Genomic DNA, 18117 nt, shown 5'->3' with positions numbered 1-18117 from the left:
AGTAGCTAAATTCCCCTTGTTAGGGGGTTAGTATGATAACTTAGGGGTTTGATTGATTTGGTTGGTCCTTAGTGTTGTATGCTCATGTTTCTTTCCTATTATTCATTGCTTGATTAGGATTAGCTACCTTAATCAATGTCATAGTTTGATTGACGCACCGAGAGGTGGTTGATTAGATCGACCTTTAGGTTAGAAAACCTAGATTTTAGAGCTCCACGAGAGTGGGTTTGAATTTAGGTGACCTTGGAGCGGATTGATTAATCGTTTGATATTGATTTAGTTTGCCTTGTAACACGAGAGTGAGCTTGGTGTGATTGAATGACTAGATAGCGGTTTTGGCATTCCTTGAGGCTCGAGAGAGCGGGAATGACGTTTTAGGCCTCGCTCGGTCCTTAGTAGTTTACACTTGACCAATCATAATTGCATAACCTAGGTTGGATTACTAACTCCTTGACATTCCCCTTTTATTGAATTAGATTCTTGATAATTAATTCTCTTTACTTGTTTAAATTGCAATTTCACGTTAGTTTAATTCTTAGTTAGTAATTGGATACTTGAACCTTCAATTGATCGTTGCTTTCCGAATTGAATTTCCAATTACGTGTTCGCTCACTTTAAACCTCTTGTCTTCGTGGGATCGATTCCGTATTTCCGGATTACTACAAGTTAGTATTTTTGCTAACAAGTTTTTGGGGTCACAGAGACAGATTGCTTTCACTTACTAGGGATGATAGGTCAGTATCCGAGTACACGACTGAGTTCGTGAGGTTGGGTCGGTTCGCGCCGGACTTGCAGACAGATCAGGAGAGGGTGAACAACAGATACGTAAAAGGCTTAGGGCGCGATTTTGTGAGTTTGCTGACCGAGACACGCAGAGATTTTACAGACGTAGTAGACAGTGCTCGGCGTATGGAGAGCTCGTTACTGCAGTTTGGGGATATTTCTGGTCCTTCTCAGACCAAGAAGTCTTCTGGCCCTGGACAGCAGAGTGGTGGTGGTAGCTACCAATCGACACCTTCTCAGTACAAGAACAAGAAGAGGGGTGTCAAGAAGAGTTATCAGCCGTACACCTACAGTTCAGGCAACAGCGGTAGCAGCCGCAGTTTTGGGCGCGGTAACAGCGGAGGTGCTAGTTTTCCTTTCTGTCAGAACTGCAGACGTCGACATCCAGGCGAGTGTCGTTTAGCACCAGGGGGTTGTTTTACTTGTGGCCAGCCGGGTCACTTCGCCAGAGAGTGTCAGGCATCTGGACAGCAGATGTCGGCAGCTAGTGTCGCTCAGCCATCCTATCAGAGTCAGAGACCAGTGTTCTCTGCACCAGCAGGGTTTTCTCAACCTGCTGCTTCTTTTGGTGGCCAGCGGGGCCGAGGTTCTGGAGGGCGTGGTTTTGGAGGCCGTGGCAACGGCGGTAGAGGTTCTAGCAGCTATGGTACCGGGCAGAGCTCTCAGCAGCAGAGTCAGGGTCAGGCCAGAGTTTTCGCCTTGACTCCTCAGGATGCTCATGCATCTAACGCAGTGGTGCAAGGTACTCTTCAGATCTCTTTCGTAGATGCACTTGTTTTATTCGATGCGGGTGCAACCCATTCTTTTGTGTCTACGTGTTTTGCTGCTAAGTTGGGTGTAACACCAACAAGTCTGAGTGAACCTTTATCTGTTTCTACTCCTTTGTCTGACTGTGTGGTGGTGGATGTTGTGTATCCATCATGTTCCGTGGTTATCCATGGAAGGGATTTGCGTGCTGACTTAGTTGTTTTGGATGTTCTTTCATTTGACGTGATTTTGGGGATGGATTGGTTGGCGCGCCATTATGCTTCGATCGACTGTCGAGGGAAGTCGGTTGAGTTTCGGATTCCAGGTGATCTACCCTTTTCTTTTCAAGGGGAAAAGGCGGAGACACCGAAGAATCTAATTTCTGCGATCAAGGCAAAGCGGATGATGAGTAAGGGTTGTCAAGCTTTTTTAGCTGTGGTTAGAGACATGGATGCTGAGGTGGGCAGTATGAACACTGTCCCTATAGTGAACGAGTTCACTGACGTATTTCCAGAGGAGTTGCCTGGATTACCACCTGATCGGGATATCGAGTTCTGCATTGACGTTGTTCCTGGAACTGGTCCTATTTCGATACTGCCGTATCGGATGGCTCCTGCTGAGCTGAAGGAGTTAAAGGAGCAGTTACAAGAACTTCTGGACAGTGGCTTCATCAGACCGAGTACTTCTCCGTGGGGTGCTCCAGTTCTGTTTGTTAAGAAGAAGGATGGTTCCTTTCGGCTTTGTATCGACTACAGGCAGTTGAATAAGGCTACCATCAAGAACAGATATCCTCTCCCTCGCATCGACGACTTGTTTGATCAGTTGCAGGGTGCGAAGTGCTTTTCCAAGATTGACTTGAGATCCGGGTATCATCAACTTCGGATTCGAGATGTCGATGTGCCTAAGACTGCTTTCAGAACGCGTTATGGGCATTTCGAGTTTCTAGTCATGTCGTTTGGGTTGACTAACGCACCAGCAGCGTTTATGGACATGATGAATCGGGTTTTCAAGCCGTTTTTGGATCAGTTTGTTATCGTCTTCATTGATGACATCCTGATTTATTCTCGGAGTGAGGAGGAGCATGCTTATCACTTGAGGACTATACTACAGACCTTGCGAGAGCATCAGTTGTATGCTAAGTTCTCAAAGTGCGAGTTTTGGCTGGAACAGGTTACCTTCTTAGGACACGTGGTGTCGAAGGATGGGATCAAGGTTGATCCGAAGAAGATTGAGGCGGTTATGGATTGGCAGAGGCCGAGGTCAGTTACCGAGATCAGGAGTTTTCTTGGGTTAGCTGGCTACTACCGTCGGTTCGTGCAGGATTTTTCTCGAATATCTGCACCTTTGACTAAGCTGACACAGAAGGGTGTTAAGTTTCAGTGGACCGACAAGTGTGAGGCAAGTTTCGAGAAGCTGAAGGAGATTCTGACTACAGCTCCTGTTTTGGCGTTGCCTTCTGGCATTGAGGGTTTTACTGTGTACTGCGATGCTTCTCGGATTGGCTTGGGTTGTGTGTTGATGCAACATGGACAGGTGATCGCCTATGCTTCTCGTCAGCTGAAGAAGCATGAGGTGAATTACCCTACACATGACCTGGAGTTAGCTGCTGTAGTTTTTGCTCTGAAGATCTGGAGGCACTACTTGTACGGTGCGACTTGCGAGATCTTCACTGATCACAAGAGTCTGAAGTACATCTTTGATCAGCGAGAGTTGAATCTGAGACAGAGGAGGTGGCTAGAGTTGCTGAAAGACTACGACTGTACTATTCAGTATCATCCTGGTAAGGCTAATGTGGTGGCCGATGCATTGAGTCGCAAGTCTTCGGGCAGCTTAGCCCATATTTCTGAGGTTGGACGTAGACCCATGGTTCGAGAGTGGCATGGTTTGATAGCTTCGGGCTACGGTTTTCAGGTTTCTCAGAATGGGAGTTTGTTGGCACAACTGCAGGTGCAGCCGGTTTTGATTGATAGGATTAAAGCTTTACAAGCTGAGGATCCACAATTGAAACGGATTATGGATGAGATCCATCTGGATGGGAATTCCGAGTTTGTTTTTGTTGACGGAGTTCTCAGGTTTGGTTCTAGACTGTGCGTTCCGGATTTAGATGGTTTGAGAGACCAGATTCTGGAGGAAGCGCATAGGTCAGCTTACAGTGTTCATCCGGGATCTACCAAGATGTACCATGACCTCAAGGGTACGTATTGGTGGAGCGGAATGAAGAAGGATGTTGCAGAGTACGTTTCCAAGTGTCTGACTTGCCAGCAGGTGAAGCTGGAACATCAGAGACCTTTTGGCTATCTACAACCACTGCCTATTCCAGAGTGGAAGTGGGAGCGGATTGCCATGGACTTTGTTGTTGGTTTACCACGTACTCGACAGGGGTACGATTCCATCTGGGTGATAGTTGACCGTATGACCAAGTCAGCTCATTTCCTTCCGATCAAGGTTTCGTATCCTGCTTCGAAGTTGGCTCAATTGTACATCGACAGGATTGTCAGTTTGCATGGTGTACCGGTTTCGATTGTTTCTGACAGAGGTTCTGTTTTCACTTCGAGGTTCTGGAAAGCGTTACAGGGGTCCTTGGGTTCTCGGTTGGACTTCAGTACAGCTTTTCATCCTCAGACTGACGGTCAGTCTGAGAGGACTATTCAGACGTTGGAGGATATGCTCAGGATGTGCATTCTTGATTTTCAGGGTAGCTGGGATACTCATTTGCCGTTGATTGAGTTTTCCTACAACAACAGTTATCATGCGAGCATTGAGATGGCACCCTATGAGGCTCTGTACGGACGCAAGTGTCGATCTCCTATCTGCTGGGAGGAGGTCGGTGAGCGGAAGTTGTCTGGTGCTGAGATTATTCAGATTACCTCAGAGAAGGTACCGTTGATAAAACGGAGGTTGGAGACAGCTTTTAGTCGGCATAAGAGTTATGCTGATCCGAAGAGAAAAGACATCGAGTTTCAGGTGGGAGACTTTGTGTTTCTTCGGGTTTCGCCTACGAAAGGCGTGGTTCGTTTTGGTGTCAAAGGAAAGTTGGCACCGAGGTACGTCGGTCCTTATGAGATTTCAGAGAGGATTGGAACTGTGGCTTATCGTCTGGTTCTGCCGCCAGACATGTCGTTAGTACATCCTGTTTTTCATGTTTCTATGCTGAGGAAGTGCATCTCAGATCCTTCACATGTGATTGTGCCTCAGAGCGTTGAGATTGACCAGGAGCTGTCCTATGAGGAACAGCCAATTGAGGTTGTTGATACGCAAGTGCGTAGGTTACGGAACAAGGAGATTCCGATGGTCAAAATTCTGTGGCGGAATCATTCTGTTGAGGAGTGCACTTGGGAGACGGAGTCCGATATGCGGAAACGTTATCCCTTCCTCTTTCCTTGAGGTACATGTATCTTTGATTATGCGTTATCGTTGTTTGATCTTATGTGGCTTACGTGTTGTTATACTTTTAGTTTTTGTGTTCTAAATTCGAGGACGAATTTTCAATAAGTTGGGGAGAATGTAATATCCCGTATTTTTAAATTATTATTATTTTTTTTAATTTAAATTTTAAATTTATATTCCGTCAAACTTTAGGTAATTTAATATTATTTTAGTAAATAATTTTATTTAATTTTATTGGAGTCGCTCGTTGATTCGGTCGTGATTCGATTCGTGTTAGTTGTATTATTAAATCTTAAAAAAAAAAAAAAAACAATAGTATGCCATGCATACCACACGGCCATGCATGCATTTCTTATTTCCTTTACACGGAAATAATTGGCCCAAATTATTTGTACTTGGCCAAAGGCCTATACATTTTAAGGCTTCAAAAATAGAAGCAGCAGGTTCTTCTTTTCCTCACCTTATAAAGATACCGCTGCAATCACGTTTCTTATCTCATAAACCTAAATTTTTGTTCTCTTTAGAACAACCTCTAGCCGCCATTCTTCAAGTTTTTGAGATCAAATCATAATCATTCATCAACTCTTGCTTTCATTAGCTTCAGTAAGTATTCTCATTCTTTTCTTGTTTAAAGTGCGATATCGTCGAATACGGTTCTTAAATTCCTTCTTATTGTATTAGTTATAATTCGATTGTTCTTCGTCGATCCACACCAACTCAGCGAGCTCTATCATCGCGACGTTTCGAAATTGATTAAGGTACGTATAGGTTCCTCGTTTCCTCGCCGTTTCGATTTCGAACGTGTTTTAACTATATTGCTGCCGATTCCTTTTTATGAGATTGTTGCTGCCGATTCTTGTCAATTTATGGCTGTCAATTGTGTTGATGTTTGATGCAAATCTTGTCTGGTTAATGTGAGTCTCATCGTGGTTACTTTTGCTTAGTCGAATTCGATCGAAACCATAGCCGAGTGCCATGCGTGGTCACTGTGATCTTTTCCTTTGAAGTTGTTCTTCCTTGTTTTGATAATAAAGAGCTGCACATGGCTAAATTTTGCATGCTTAAGTGGCTATAATTGTCATGATCATTTGATTAGGTTTTGTATGAGTTAAAGCTTAATGATCATGGCTTATTTTGTGAGAAATTTCAATCTGTTGTTCATTACTTGGGCGGGGATGGATTTTGAATGGAAGGGATGGCTTAAAGGCCATAATGATCACCATATTATTATATTTAAATCAAGTAAATACTTCAAGTTAGTTTTATTGTTAATTGATTTGATAATAACTTTTATATTATTTCGATTTTAAATTGGCAAATTGGAAACGATAATGACCTTATAATCTAAATTAATTTAATTACTCGGGTAATTATATTAAATTTTTTTAATTGAAATGCCAATTTGGCTAATTTACAATTTAGCCCCTAAAGTTTCTAAAAAACTTATTTTAGTTAAGTTATAACTTTTGGATTTCTAATTGATTTATTATTTAGTAAATTAAGAATGGAAATTTATTTGATTTATATTTGACTAAAGTACCATTTAGTCCTTAGTTGGCTAAAGTACAGTTTAGTCCCTATTTGGCTAAAGTACAGTTTAGTTCCTAAACTTTTATAGACTTAAAATAATTAAGTTTTGGTTGTAACTTGGGTTACTTGAATTATAAGATATTAAATTCTATTTTAATATAGATAATTATTTATCAAGTATCTAAATTATAAACTCGGGTTTATAAATTTAATAAAGTTTTGGTTTGGGTTAGACTGTGGTCGCCCAACAAGTGGGAAGAAGCTTGGTAGTTTTTAATAACTCGGCTGACTCACTAATATGGATTTTAACTCGGATTTATTTAAATTAAGTTATGTACCATTCTAAATGTGATTATATGATTTGTGCCTTATAACTCGGGTTATATTTTTAATGCATTTAATATAAGTGTGTTATTATATGTGACTTGGTATTGTGTTGTACTGGTTCTATGTGGTGTCTAGTACTCTTTAGAGTTAGGGTCTGATTTTAATTATGATTTTAATATTTTATTTAGACCCGTCGACTGTTCGTACTTCAGAGGCGAACCAGAGTTAGATTGCTTGTCAGGATCACGTGGATTTAGCAAGCAGTGAGTTTATATCTCTATTTACCTCTTTATTAAGCAAATGTATTATTTTGTATATATATATATATATGTATAAGCAGCTTTTGAACTGTTTTCGACATTGTGGATTTGATTTGGAACGTGCTACTCGATGGGCATCATCGGGACTGCGTGCGCACCGGTAATGATTATGGTATTGAGGTAGGTTTGAGATACGTCTCACCTTAGTGAGGGCACCGGTGGAAGATACGTCTCCTGGGCTCACTATTTATTAAGTGATAGTCGGGGATCGGTTTTGAGATACGTCTCACCGACACGACAATGGATTTAGAATTGTGGTTTAGGGTTTCATTGATAATCCATAATGAAATTGTTTTATTAAACGTTTTAAAGGTTTTTAACTTAATAAATGTAAATGGTTATATAAACTCTACTCAGTAAATCTGACCCCGTTGTTTTCCCAAATTTTCCAGGTTTATGATTTGAGCTTTGGTCGATCTCCGTTTCTTCATTCTCGGAGGTTCTTTATTTATTTCAGAAATAAAGTGTCGAACTATTTTAAACTCTTAGACCGCAGTAGTAGTTTCATATTATTCATGTCTTAGCCTTACGTTTATATTTTAGACTATTGTTGTTGGATTGGTCCAACTATTACTTATCGCTTGTGGCATGATTACAGTGTTATGGCATTTATATTATATTGCCATGTTGGAGTTTATTTGAGATTAAGCGTACTTTAAATATATGCTGTTTATCTGTACTGCTAGATTAGGCTGAAGTCTCGGTTGCCCCCGAGCATGTGATTTTCTGCAGGTACTTTGTTTTAAATGTATCTAAGTTGGTTATCCGCAAGGCTAGCTACGGGTTTTGGTACAACCATACCCATACCCTAGCGCCGGTCCCGATTCATGAAAATGGGTCGTGACACTTATACACCTTACAAAGTAAAATCTTAAATAATAATCAATAATATAAGATTTGCTATTCTTTCTGGAACATCCATAAAATTATCTTAAATATTCTTTATTTTATAAATATACAAATCAGCCCTGTATATTATGCTCCGTATAATAATTTATTTATTGCACTAATAACATGGCACAACAATTGTTTTATATAATTTTTCTTTTTTTAGAGTAAAATATCATATTATTATGGCGAATCGGGAACAATTACATGTGTAAGAAATGCCGTAAAGTTTTCAAACCATTCCGACTGACCTAACATAAAACGGAAAGCCTGGGGTGATAAATTTGTTAAGAAAACATAATACGCAAACTGAAACAATAAATATTTCAGCAAATAGAAATAGTAAATCAAAATAAAGGTTAAATTGAATTGAAATAGTAAAATCATAAAGGCATAGTATTAAAAAGTCAAACTTTTATGACTTTTTGAAAATCTTATAAATTTTCTAAAATTTATAAATATATTTCAATTTGACGAATTCGTTTAAAATCTATCCAAATTTTCAAAATTGATTTAATATTTTTTAAAATTAATTTATTTGTACTACGTGGCAAAGTCAATAGACAACTCTTTTTCTTTTCACTTTTAAAAACTCTTACACATTTAATTGTTATTGTAGGTGTAATTAGATTAATTTTGAAAACATTAATTGGGCTAAATTTACAGTTTTTGAAAGTTTTAAATAGATTTTCAAAAAAATAAAAAAATGTACCTTTTTGACACCACTAAACCAATTATAAACTGCACCGAATCGAGTCCCGTGAATTACAAAATTTCTAATAAAGTAGGTTTGGCTCTATGGGTGTTTCTACAGTTACTTTATTTTTTACAAAGTAAATCTTACTTGATTTATTTATTACCGTCTTATGAATTATTATCATCTTCATCCAATGGTGAAACTAACAAAGTAGACTAAAAACAAAGTAACTGTAGAAAAAGCCTGTCTTTCTGTCCAGTACAGATATATCTTGAATATATAAAATTTTGTATGTACTCACATTGGCTCAAAATAATTGTCTATTACTTTGTGTCCTAAATATTTGCTCATACTCCGAATAAATCACTATCTTTAAGATTAATTTTTTTCTATTATCTTTATTTAAAGTTTACTATTTATTATCATTAGTGCAAAAAAATGAATTAGTCATGATATTCAATAAGGGCATAACAAAAAAACGAAAATGAATTTATAAATTTAAAATATTAATTATATTTTTTAGACTGTAAAAATTGTAAAATTGACAATTATTTTGAAAAGAAAAGAGTATTATATTAGAAAAATTATTGCACACAACCGTTGCGCCATGTCATTCGTGCAACAAACCAATTGTGCGTTAGCCATGTGGAAAATTGAATGATAAAAAAAATAAGTAATAATTAAAAGATTTCCTATCGCAAATGTTCATTGGATTAATGTAAAAATGACGTGGCGCAACGGTTGTATGGGATAAACACTCATTATATTATCGAAAATCAAGGCTAAATACAATCACATAAAATGTTATAAACTTCAATGGGATGTTACAGAATTCAAAAAGATAAATGCAAAATGCAAAATGAAGCTTGCACGAGACCGGAAGTTTTGCAAATTCTAAGCCCTACTCAGTTGGGAATAAATTAACTATGGAAGCAAAACTTTCCGGAAAGTGAAAAAAAAGTTGTTTCATTTTATGTGTCTTATTTTCCGGAAAAGCTTTCCCTTAATTAGGGAAGTAACTTTCTTACAAAATCTAAGTAAGTTTTACTTCCCTAGATAAATAGTTATAAAATATAAAAATATCTCTAAATTCAATTGTTTTAGTTATTTATTAAGGATTTATTGTCAAAATCAACTTCTGTAAAGTTTAAAAACAAATCAAGTAGAATCATTACTAATTCCTTAGTAATTAAGTTCCTAGATAATTAACTTTTCAGAAAGTGTACTTCCCGAAAAGTGAATAATCACGGACCAAGAGAATTAGATCCATTGGGTTGTCACAAAGTAAAGACGCAATTCAATAGAAAACATTTTAATTCATGTTTCTAGACCAATATTGGAATGAACAATATCTTTTTCGAAATCCAATTTTAAAATGTACTCCCTTCGTCCCACTTTAGAAGTCCCATTTGACTTTACACACAGATTAAGAAAACATTAATTATTCTTGTCTTTTCATGTTTTGCCCCTATTAATGATAGTAGAATTTTGGCTTAATACATAGTTTGACCCCTGAACTTGTACCCTTTTACCCATCTAACCCCCAAACTTAACGTCTCACCTATCGAACCCCTGAACTTGTTAAATAACCCGATTTGACCCCCGAACTTGAGAAATACGTAAACATTGAACCCCTCCGTACACAATTTATTCTAGAATGTTTCAAGTGACAGGTGGACACGAAGGGTTCAATATTTACATATTTATCAAGTTCAGGGGTCAAATCGGATTATTTAACAAGTTCAAAGGTTCGATAGGTGAGACGTTAAGTTTAGAGGTTAGATGGGTAAAAGGGTACAAGTTCAGGGGTCAAACTATGTATTAAGCCTAGAATTTTCCATAAAACTCTTTTAAGATAACTAAAATAAGGGTAAATTGGGGTATTCAATGGAAAAATAATCTAAAAATAGTAATGAGACTTTTTAAATGGGACATCCCAAAATAGAATATGGGACTTCTTAAACGGGACGGAGGGAGTAACATTTTAAGCATCAGTTTGCATTCAATTTTTAATTATTTTAAATATATATATATATATATATATATATATATATATATATATATATATATATATATATATATATATATGAATACGATTTTGATATACTCACGATAGAATCATCAACACCTGTTATTTTTGAATAGTGGGTCTCACTTAAAATTAACCTTCAAAATGATAAAGGATCTTGTCAATTTTACACATATATTTAACAGTTCCCGATGGTTATTGCTATATATTGTTTAAAAACCGGTGGCTGAATTGATGTGGCCTCCGATTTATGATTCAATCGGTTAAATTAGATTTTGTCAGTCTATCCATATGCCAAGTGCAGTTATATCTAACTAGCAAATGAATTTATTTATTTTTTACCGGGAAGAAATTAAAACTTCATTGATAATCGACTAAGAAAGTCTCGATTCTAGCCACATCACTTGTGCTAGAGGATTCGTACAAAAACCGATTTAAAAAGAATTTACTTTTACGGATTTATTTGGTTCAAAGAGATTCAGCCATACTTCTGAATTTAGTTTAAAAAAGAAAATAAGGAACTGCTATTTTGCAGTTGAATCTGCCGATGCAATTTGATTCTTAAAATATACTGACTATAAAGGTGAGGAGATTGAGAAAATTGCAATTGAAATTTCATGCTTCCTAGAATCATTGCTCATGTACTACTTAGCTGGTTTAAACAGAAATCAAGCTGAACAAACTGAATATTCCAAGACTAGCAAGATACTAAATTATTTTAAGGTTAAGGAATGGAAAGAGCTTCACTTAGTGGTATGGATTCTGTTCGAACTAAATCGAACTAAAATTTTTATTTCTAAAATATAAACTTTTTCAAACCGAACTAGTTCGGTAGATTTCTTATGTTTGGTTTGGTTATTTCAGTTCGACTGCTGCTAAAACATAACTGAAATTTTTTTATGTCCAAAACCAAACAAAGAAACTGACAAAAACAAAATACAGTGTCAAACAGAAACAAACCAAATTTGTCGATTCGGTTCGGTTTATTTTTGCACACCCCTAGCTCCAATATGCTTGAATCCATGTTCCTCTCAGCAATTCAGTAACTTTACAAATGAAGTGTTAGTTAAGTTGTTCAATTCTATAACAAACCTCTCAATTTCTTCACCCTTAATGGCAAAAAACTGCAAATTACCTTTTTTCACATCACATGTATTTAGCCAGTGAGCTAACTCTAGAACATGACATATCACCCTCAATTTCTACCAAATCAACACAAATGAGCATCTATCTACCCAAATAAAATATCATAATTTCATTTGTATGCATCTAATCAGTAAGTTTAAGAACTCATTACAGGATTATTAGGGTAGAATCTACAGAAGCTCAGAAGTATGCTTGATTCATCTTCACCGTTTACTACTAAACATTATTACAATGAAACTTATATGTTGTACGGAAACTTCAGGAGTTCTACGTTCCGGAGTTTCATTTTCATTTCTAGAAGCGCTACTGGACTCCGGAACTCTATACTTATGACATGTTCTTATAAAAAATATTAGTTTGATGTTTTCCATTTCAGCATCCCGTCCATTTTTGTGCTACATACACTGAAATCATGCGTACAGCTTCCAAATAGGTTTATGGACCAAGAAAACCGAATTGGGTAGAACAACATCAAAAAGTAATCTAGCAACTACGACAGCTTATTTATGGAAGCGTACGTCATAACATGAAAAGGGCATCGACACAATTACCCGAGGATGCTCTGCAACTCATCCGGTCGACAAGGAATGGCAAGAGCTCCTTCATGGGAGAATCCAAATTCTTCCTCAGCTTGCTTTAATAACTTCAAGAACTCAGGATTGTGAAGAAACCCCAATTCTACAAGGAACCTTTTTGGTTCCCAACCTTGGGACGTCGCGACCACGACAAAGTGACCTTCCCTGATCTCCTTGGATAACGAAAGGCTAGCGTGCACCTTTCCCTTGATGAATCTCACAATTCTAATACTTCCTCTCCTCACATCCTCAAAATTCTTAGCTTTTCCCATTGTCCTGAAACTGTTATACAAGCAATGCTGAAATGTGTACATATATATAATTATATATAGCATGTAACATGTAATGCAAATGGCAGATTATGGGATCAAAACTCTGAAAAAGTGATGGATAGTGGGGGCCATTACATGTGATGATTGATCAATCTTCAATTCAGTTGCTTCACTAATGGGGTCTACCTTCATACTTTATACAAAAATTGACAGAAAGAAACCTATGATAAAAGGTGTTTTGTCCTTCTTCCTGATATGTATATATATCTCCATCCTATCTGATATTAATGCAGTGATGAGGGAACACTAATTATTTGATTAGTACTGGTAAACACAGAAATGGCTAAAAAAAACTAATTATACAGAGATGGGCAAGGGCAAGTGTTCGTGTTGGGTACCTTTTCAGAAAGTTAACTTGTGCACGTCTTCTACATATCATTTTCCTTTGTGTTTGTACTTAAAAACAATAAAGAACTTGTACTTAATTGGTAGCTGATCAAATTATTGAATTCAATTAAGTTCAAAAAGAAAAAAAAAACTATTGAATTTAACTATTTGGTATTACCTAGGGACCAAGAAACTCCACCAAAATACATTGGTCTACATTTCGATTAGTTACTGTTTTATTACATAAATGATTAGTTGACTTCTGATAAGGGGCGAGCATCAGTCGTTTCTACTTTCTATCACCAAACGATGGCTCACCGAAACAGATCAACTTAAAAAAGAAGTTGAAGCCAAACCAAATCAAAAGATTGATACGGTAAATCTGATTTGTTACCATAGTAGTTAATCTGAACTTTACAATAACACAAGGATGTCCTTATACCGGTAGCTAAAGTGCAAAGTAAGATTTTATGTGTACACGGTTCATTCAACACCAATTGCAAAAACATTGAAAAGAGGGATTTTGGTTCGGTTCATTCATTTTGAGTTGATTGGTCAATTCGGTTAACTGAATATTGTAAAACTCCTAATTTTGATACATGAATACTAAGAACTCAAAATGTAGGATAGGACTACTATGTCAATCCATAAACTGTACACCTATGTTTGGTTCATGTAATGGAATAGTGTGGAATATAAACTATAGAATAGCTATTCTTTACATTTTGAGTGGAATACTTATTCAATAAAATCACAGAATAGCAATTTTACGGAGTTAATATTCCATAAACCAAAGTAAGGAATGGCTATCCTATATGGAATAGCTACTCTATTCCGGACATATTTCATGAACCAAACATAACCTGTATCTTTAGCACAATTAAGTATAAACAATTCCTATGGAGTTCATAACCGAAAAATTTTGGTCGGTTGTAACTTACAAACATGATTTGGACGAAGTTGTCTACAGACAATGATGGCAATAATACACAAAAAAGTTATGACCGTTATTAGTACCACGATTGTCAAAAATTAAAAAGCTAATATAAATAGTACCCCAAATTTCAAATCACAATTTAAGATCATTACATATAGATGACGATATAAAAACATAAAGAACTGGGAGAAAACTGAAAATGTTCAAGCAAGTAACAGAATTTAAGCTCTGGCATGTAGGAATGACCGTTGCTATTTCCAGGAAACCTTTGAACTCAATCACTCAAAAAGTGGTGAATAATACTCCCACCTGCTCACACTCAATGCAAATGAACATAATTTGGTCTTGGTTTGGCATGCATCATAAGCATCTTCCTAACAAGCCTCTAGATGCTTACACATGGTAGAGATTTAAAAGTTTGGCTTGCATAGATCCTCCCTGGAAAGGAAGATGCTTACACATGGTAGAGATGTTAAACAAGAGAGGATACAACCAAATCAATGAACCAAGTGGACAAGTGCATATGAATGAATGATATTGCAATTAATAACACTTTGATGTATCACTCTCAGTGTTTCTATATGAATAGATGTTTCACAATCAATTTTAGCTCTCTTTACTGGCTGTAATTGCTATAATGTCATTGACGATTTAATCATCAAATAAACACAACTTCCGGGAAACTAACAACAACCAAGAATATGGCAGAACATTTGCATAAGGATGTGAACACTCCGATGCTGTTATAGCAACAGATCTACGCTACAAAAGCATGTATTATAAGTAAAAAGACTTTACTGCAAACTGTGCTAGTTTTATATGAGTAAGGTCAATGACTACATCGAATAAATGATCATGCTCCATCAAATGCCACTATTGACTTTAGAAGCTTTATTTTCAAATCAATGAACCTAATGAGTTATTTTCGGTGATAGTGCAAGAACCAATTATGCTTTAGCTACTAATGCAATTATGCCACTCATAGTAGGTAAAATGATAGATCATAAGAGAGCAATCAACACAAAGTAACCGCCATCAACTAAACATAATAAAAGAGATTGCTAGCTAATCACCAGGCCGGTAACAATGGAACAGTGACATTTTCATGACCCGTGGCCAATCATTATAAAGACATTAAAATGCATTTGCACCATCAAGTTACTCTTTCTCCCAGATAAAAACGTCTTACCAGATATATCAATCAATCCAGTTGAGGTACTCTGCAATTATGGAGGTTGGAAATTACCTCATATCCTTATTGATATCTTGCTCTGTTAAAAGAAGAATCAAGGCATAAATAGGTCAAGAGAAAATATTCAATGCATTTGAACTCACATAAATTTTCCTCCTTTCAGTTTACATTGGTTTCGATTGATATACAAATTTGTTAGTCAGACCAGAAATATAAATAACAACCTAAACTATCAAACAGCAAAATCTTGGGCATATTTTTGTGAAGTCATATACTCTATCTCCAAAAGATAGGTTGGCAAAGCTCAAATACTGCTTGAAAAGCACGCTCAACTAAGTAAAAACATGCTCCATAGTGTAAGACTGAATGCTAGCATAACCTCGATATAGTAATTACCAATTCTTCTTTCCATTTTTAAGAACTAGCGTAGACGACCTTCACAAGTAAGAAAGTCTAATCTTGATGATGCGCACAGCTTAGTTATTCTGAAATGTGAATAACACTTTCAAGTTTCAACTACTCTAGCTCAATATAAGCACTATTGGACAATTTGACGAGTCAAAATGTGGTGCCGGAAAAGACAGGTGTCTCCAACAATCAACTTTGACAAGAACGTCATGTTAGCATTTCAATCCATCAAAGATTTTCAATGACGCCAAGTTAGAATATTGTCTTTGACGGGAACTGTATCTTCTAATTCAAATGCCAAAAAACAGTTTTCAATAGGGAACTGTTAAAAGGAAACATATCACATATTCAGGAAAGTTTTCTATTTTTTTTTTTTCGAGATAATTAGTGATCAACTGCCGGTACTACAGCAATATTGTATATATAACCTCATGAAATGTAAGTCTTAATCTACACATACTAAAGGAAAAATCCACCGGAAAAGTATCTTCAAACAGTTGATTTGCGGTGGAATCCAGTTCCAGGGTCATCATGAGAAGGGAAAACCTGGAGGCCAGTAACCATAGCATCGGGTGGGCCAAGACGGCACCTCTGTTCCATCTCCTGAACCTTATCAGAATCTCCAGAAAAAAGTGCCTCAACAGACCCGTCCCTCCTGTTCCTCACCCAACCGTTTAACCCCAATTGATTTGCATTCTCTATAGTCCAATTCCTGTAGAATACTCCCTGCACTCTTCCTTTAATCAAAACCCTCACCTGCACATCCAAAACCCCACATAATATTACAAAATTAACCACCCAATGTCAAGAAACCAATTATTCAAAAGTTAAAGCAAACCAATTTCTTTTATTCATAAATCAAGAGCAGTAATAGAACCGGAGGATATACTCACAGTCTTTGTAGAGGAGGACTGAGCCGGGTCTGGGTCGGAAGTGGCTTGAGCTTGCGGAGGAGGAGGATGGGCAGTCATGGATGAGAAAGAAGATCGGAGATGAGGAAAATGAGATTGGAAGGAAGAGCAAAGAGAAGTAGAAGTGAAAATGGAGAATCTGGGATTACTGGTAGCGTAATTTCTCCATTGATGAGGACATTTGGCGCGAGAAGTGAGGAATCTAGTGGTGGCGGTTACTGTTGGTGGCATTGCTCATCACCTTTTGCTTTTCTCTTTTCTCGGATGTTCTTACTTTTTTTATTTGCCCTCTTGAACAAATCATTTTTTTAAAAATAGGAATATTGGTAAAATAAATTTTAACGTTTTATTTTTATAGCGATTTATTTTCAACATTTAAAATGTTACGAAATAAAATTTAATTTTTTTATTTATGCAATTTGTAACCCTGATTAATTTTCCGACGGTATTATCTCTTTTTTTAAACTACAAAGTGAAAAAACACGAAATGTTAGGATTTTATTTGAATTTTTTTTGAAACGTCGAGATTTAATATGTCAATACGTGTATTTAATATGGCTCCCATATATGCATAAAGTTTCAGGTAAACGATTTGGGCTACAAATAGCATAAATAAAAAAGGTTGGGATTTGTTTTGTACCGTTTTGAACATTCAAATTAAATCGCTATAAAAGTGAAATTTTGAAAAAAACAATTACAAACAGCCCTTAAAAATATGTGAAATCTATTTAAAATGTTAAAATTTTTTGTTTGAAAACACATGAATAGGGAATGTAGAAACCAAACCGAACGAAAAAAAAACTAAAGCGAACTGAACCAAGATTTCAATATTGGTTCAGTTTTTTCGTTAAAACGATTTTCAATTCGGTTTAATTTTTAAAAAAACCGAACCGATAAAAAACCGAATAGTAAATTAAAAAAGTTATTTTTTCAAAAAAAAGTATAATTAATATATTTTGTTTTATATTTTTATATAATTATACCCTATATAATAGATAAAATATACTAATAACCATATAAAATATTATTAGTAAATAAAATTTTAATTTTTAAAACAAACAAAACGCATTTTAACCGAATCAAACTGAAATTTTCGGTACGATTCAATGCAGTTTGACCTAACTCCAATTTCGATTCGGTTTTGGATTGTTTTCCAACTTCGATTTCAATTTTTTTGGTTCAGTCACCAAAACCGATTGAAATTCATTTGTAAACGAATCAAACATGAAATTCTAAAAGGTAGAGTTCATTTTGAGAGAACCTTAATTTATAATTATAATTTTTTTTTCTAGATTATGATTTTGTATCATACTCTGCTGAACTGACTGTATTTCTGTTGAAATATAATAATTTAGGCCTAATATTTAAAAAAAAAACTATAACCTTTTAGCCATTTATCACTTCTACCCTAATATTAAAAAGTGATCAATTTTATCATATTCGTATTTTATCGTTTCAATTTTACTCTAATTTTTTAATTTTTGGCAATTTTTTACTTTAAGAATGAAATCATTCAATTAATTAATTCTAAAGATAAAATCGTTCAATTAATTAAGTTTAAAGATAAAATCGTTTAATTAA

The 18117-nt window shown here is 35.9% G+C and overlaps 2 protein-coding genes and 1 long non-coding RNA gene across 3 annotated transcripts; 1 reads left to right on the top strand and 2 right to left on the bottom strand.

Annotated features, from left to right (window-relative positions):
- Positions 1–5388: 5388 nt before the first annotated feature.
- Positions 5389–7039, top strand: LOC126676710 (uncharacterized). Its single transcript, XR_007640386.2, has 3 exons — positions 5389–5520; positions 5599–5675; positions 6963–7039. It is a non-coding gene; the product is annotated as an uncharacterized LOC126676710 (long non-coding RNA).
- Positions 7040–11940: 4901 nt separating this feature from the next.
- On the bottom strand, positions 11941–15900 carry LOC126677558 (auxin-induced protein X10A-like). Its single transcript, XM_050372238.2, has 2 exons — positions 15215–15900; positions 11941–12711 (listed from the first exon to the last, which is right to left on the bottom strand). The coding sequence occupies exon 2, from the start codon at positions 12699–12701 to the stop codon at positions 12402–12404; it is 300 nt and encodes a 99-aa protein (XP_050228195.1). The 5' UTR covers positions 12702–12711; positions 15215–15900; the 3' UTR covers positions 11941–12401.
- A 113-nt stretch (positions 15901–16013) lies between these two features.
- LOC126677557 (uncharacterized) lies at positions 16014–16815 on the bottom strand. Its single transcript, XM_050372237.2, has 2 exons — positions 16519–16815; positions 16014–16381 (listed from the first exon to the last, which is right to left on the bottom strand). The coding sequence occupies exons 1-2, from the start codon at positions 16765–16767 to the stop codon at positions 16115–16117; spliced, it is 516 nt and encodes a 171-aa protein (XP_050228194.1). The 5' UTR covers positions 16768–16815; the 3' UTR covers positions 16014–16114.
- Positions 16816–18117: the final 1302 nt, after the last annotated feature.

This window comes from Mercurialis annua, linkage group LG4 (assembly GCF_937616625.2).
Source record: "Mercurialis annua linkage group LG4, ddMerAnnu1.2, whole genome shotgun sequence".
In the NCBI taxonomy this organism is placed as follows: domain Eukaryota; kingdom Viridiplantae; phylum Streptophyta; class Magnoliopsida; order Malpighiales; family Euphorbiaceae; genus Mercurialis; species Mercurialis annua.
This window is presented reverse-complemented; position numbering and strand designations above follow the sequence as displayed.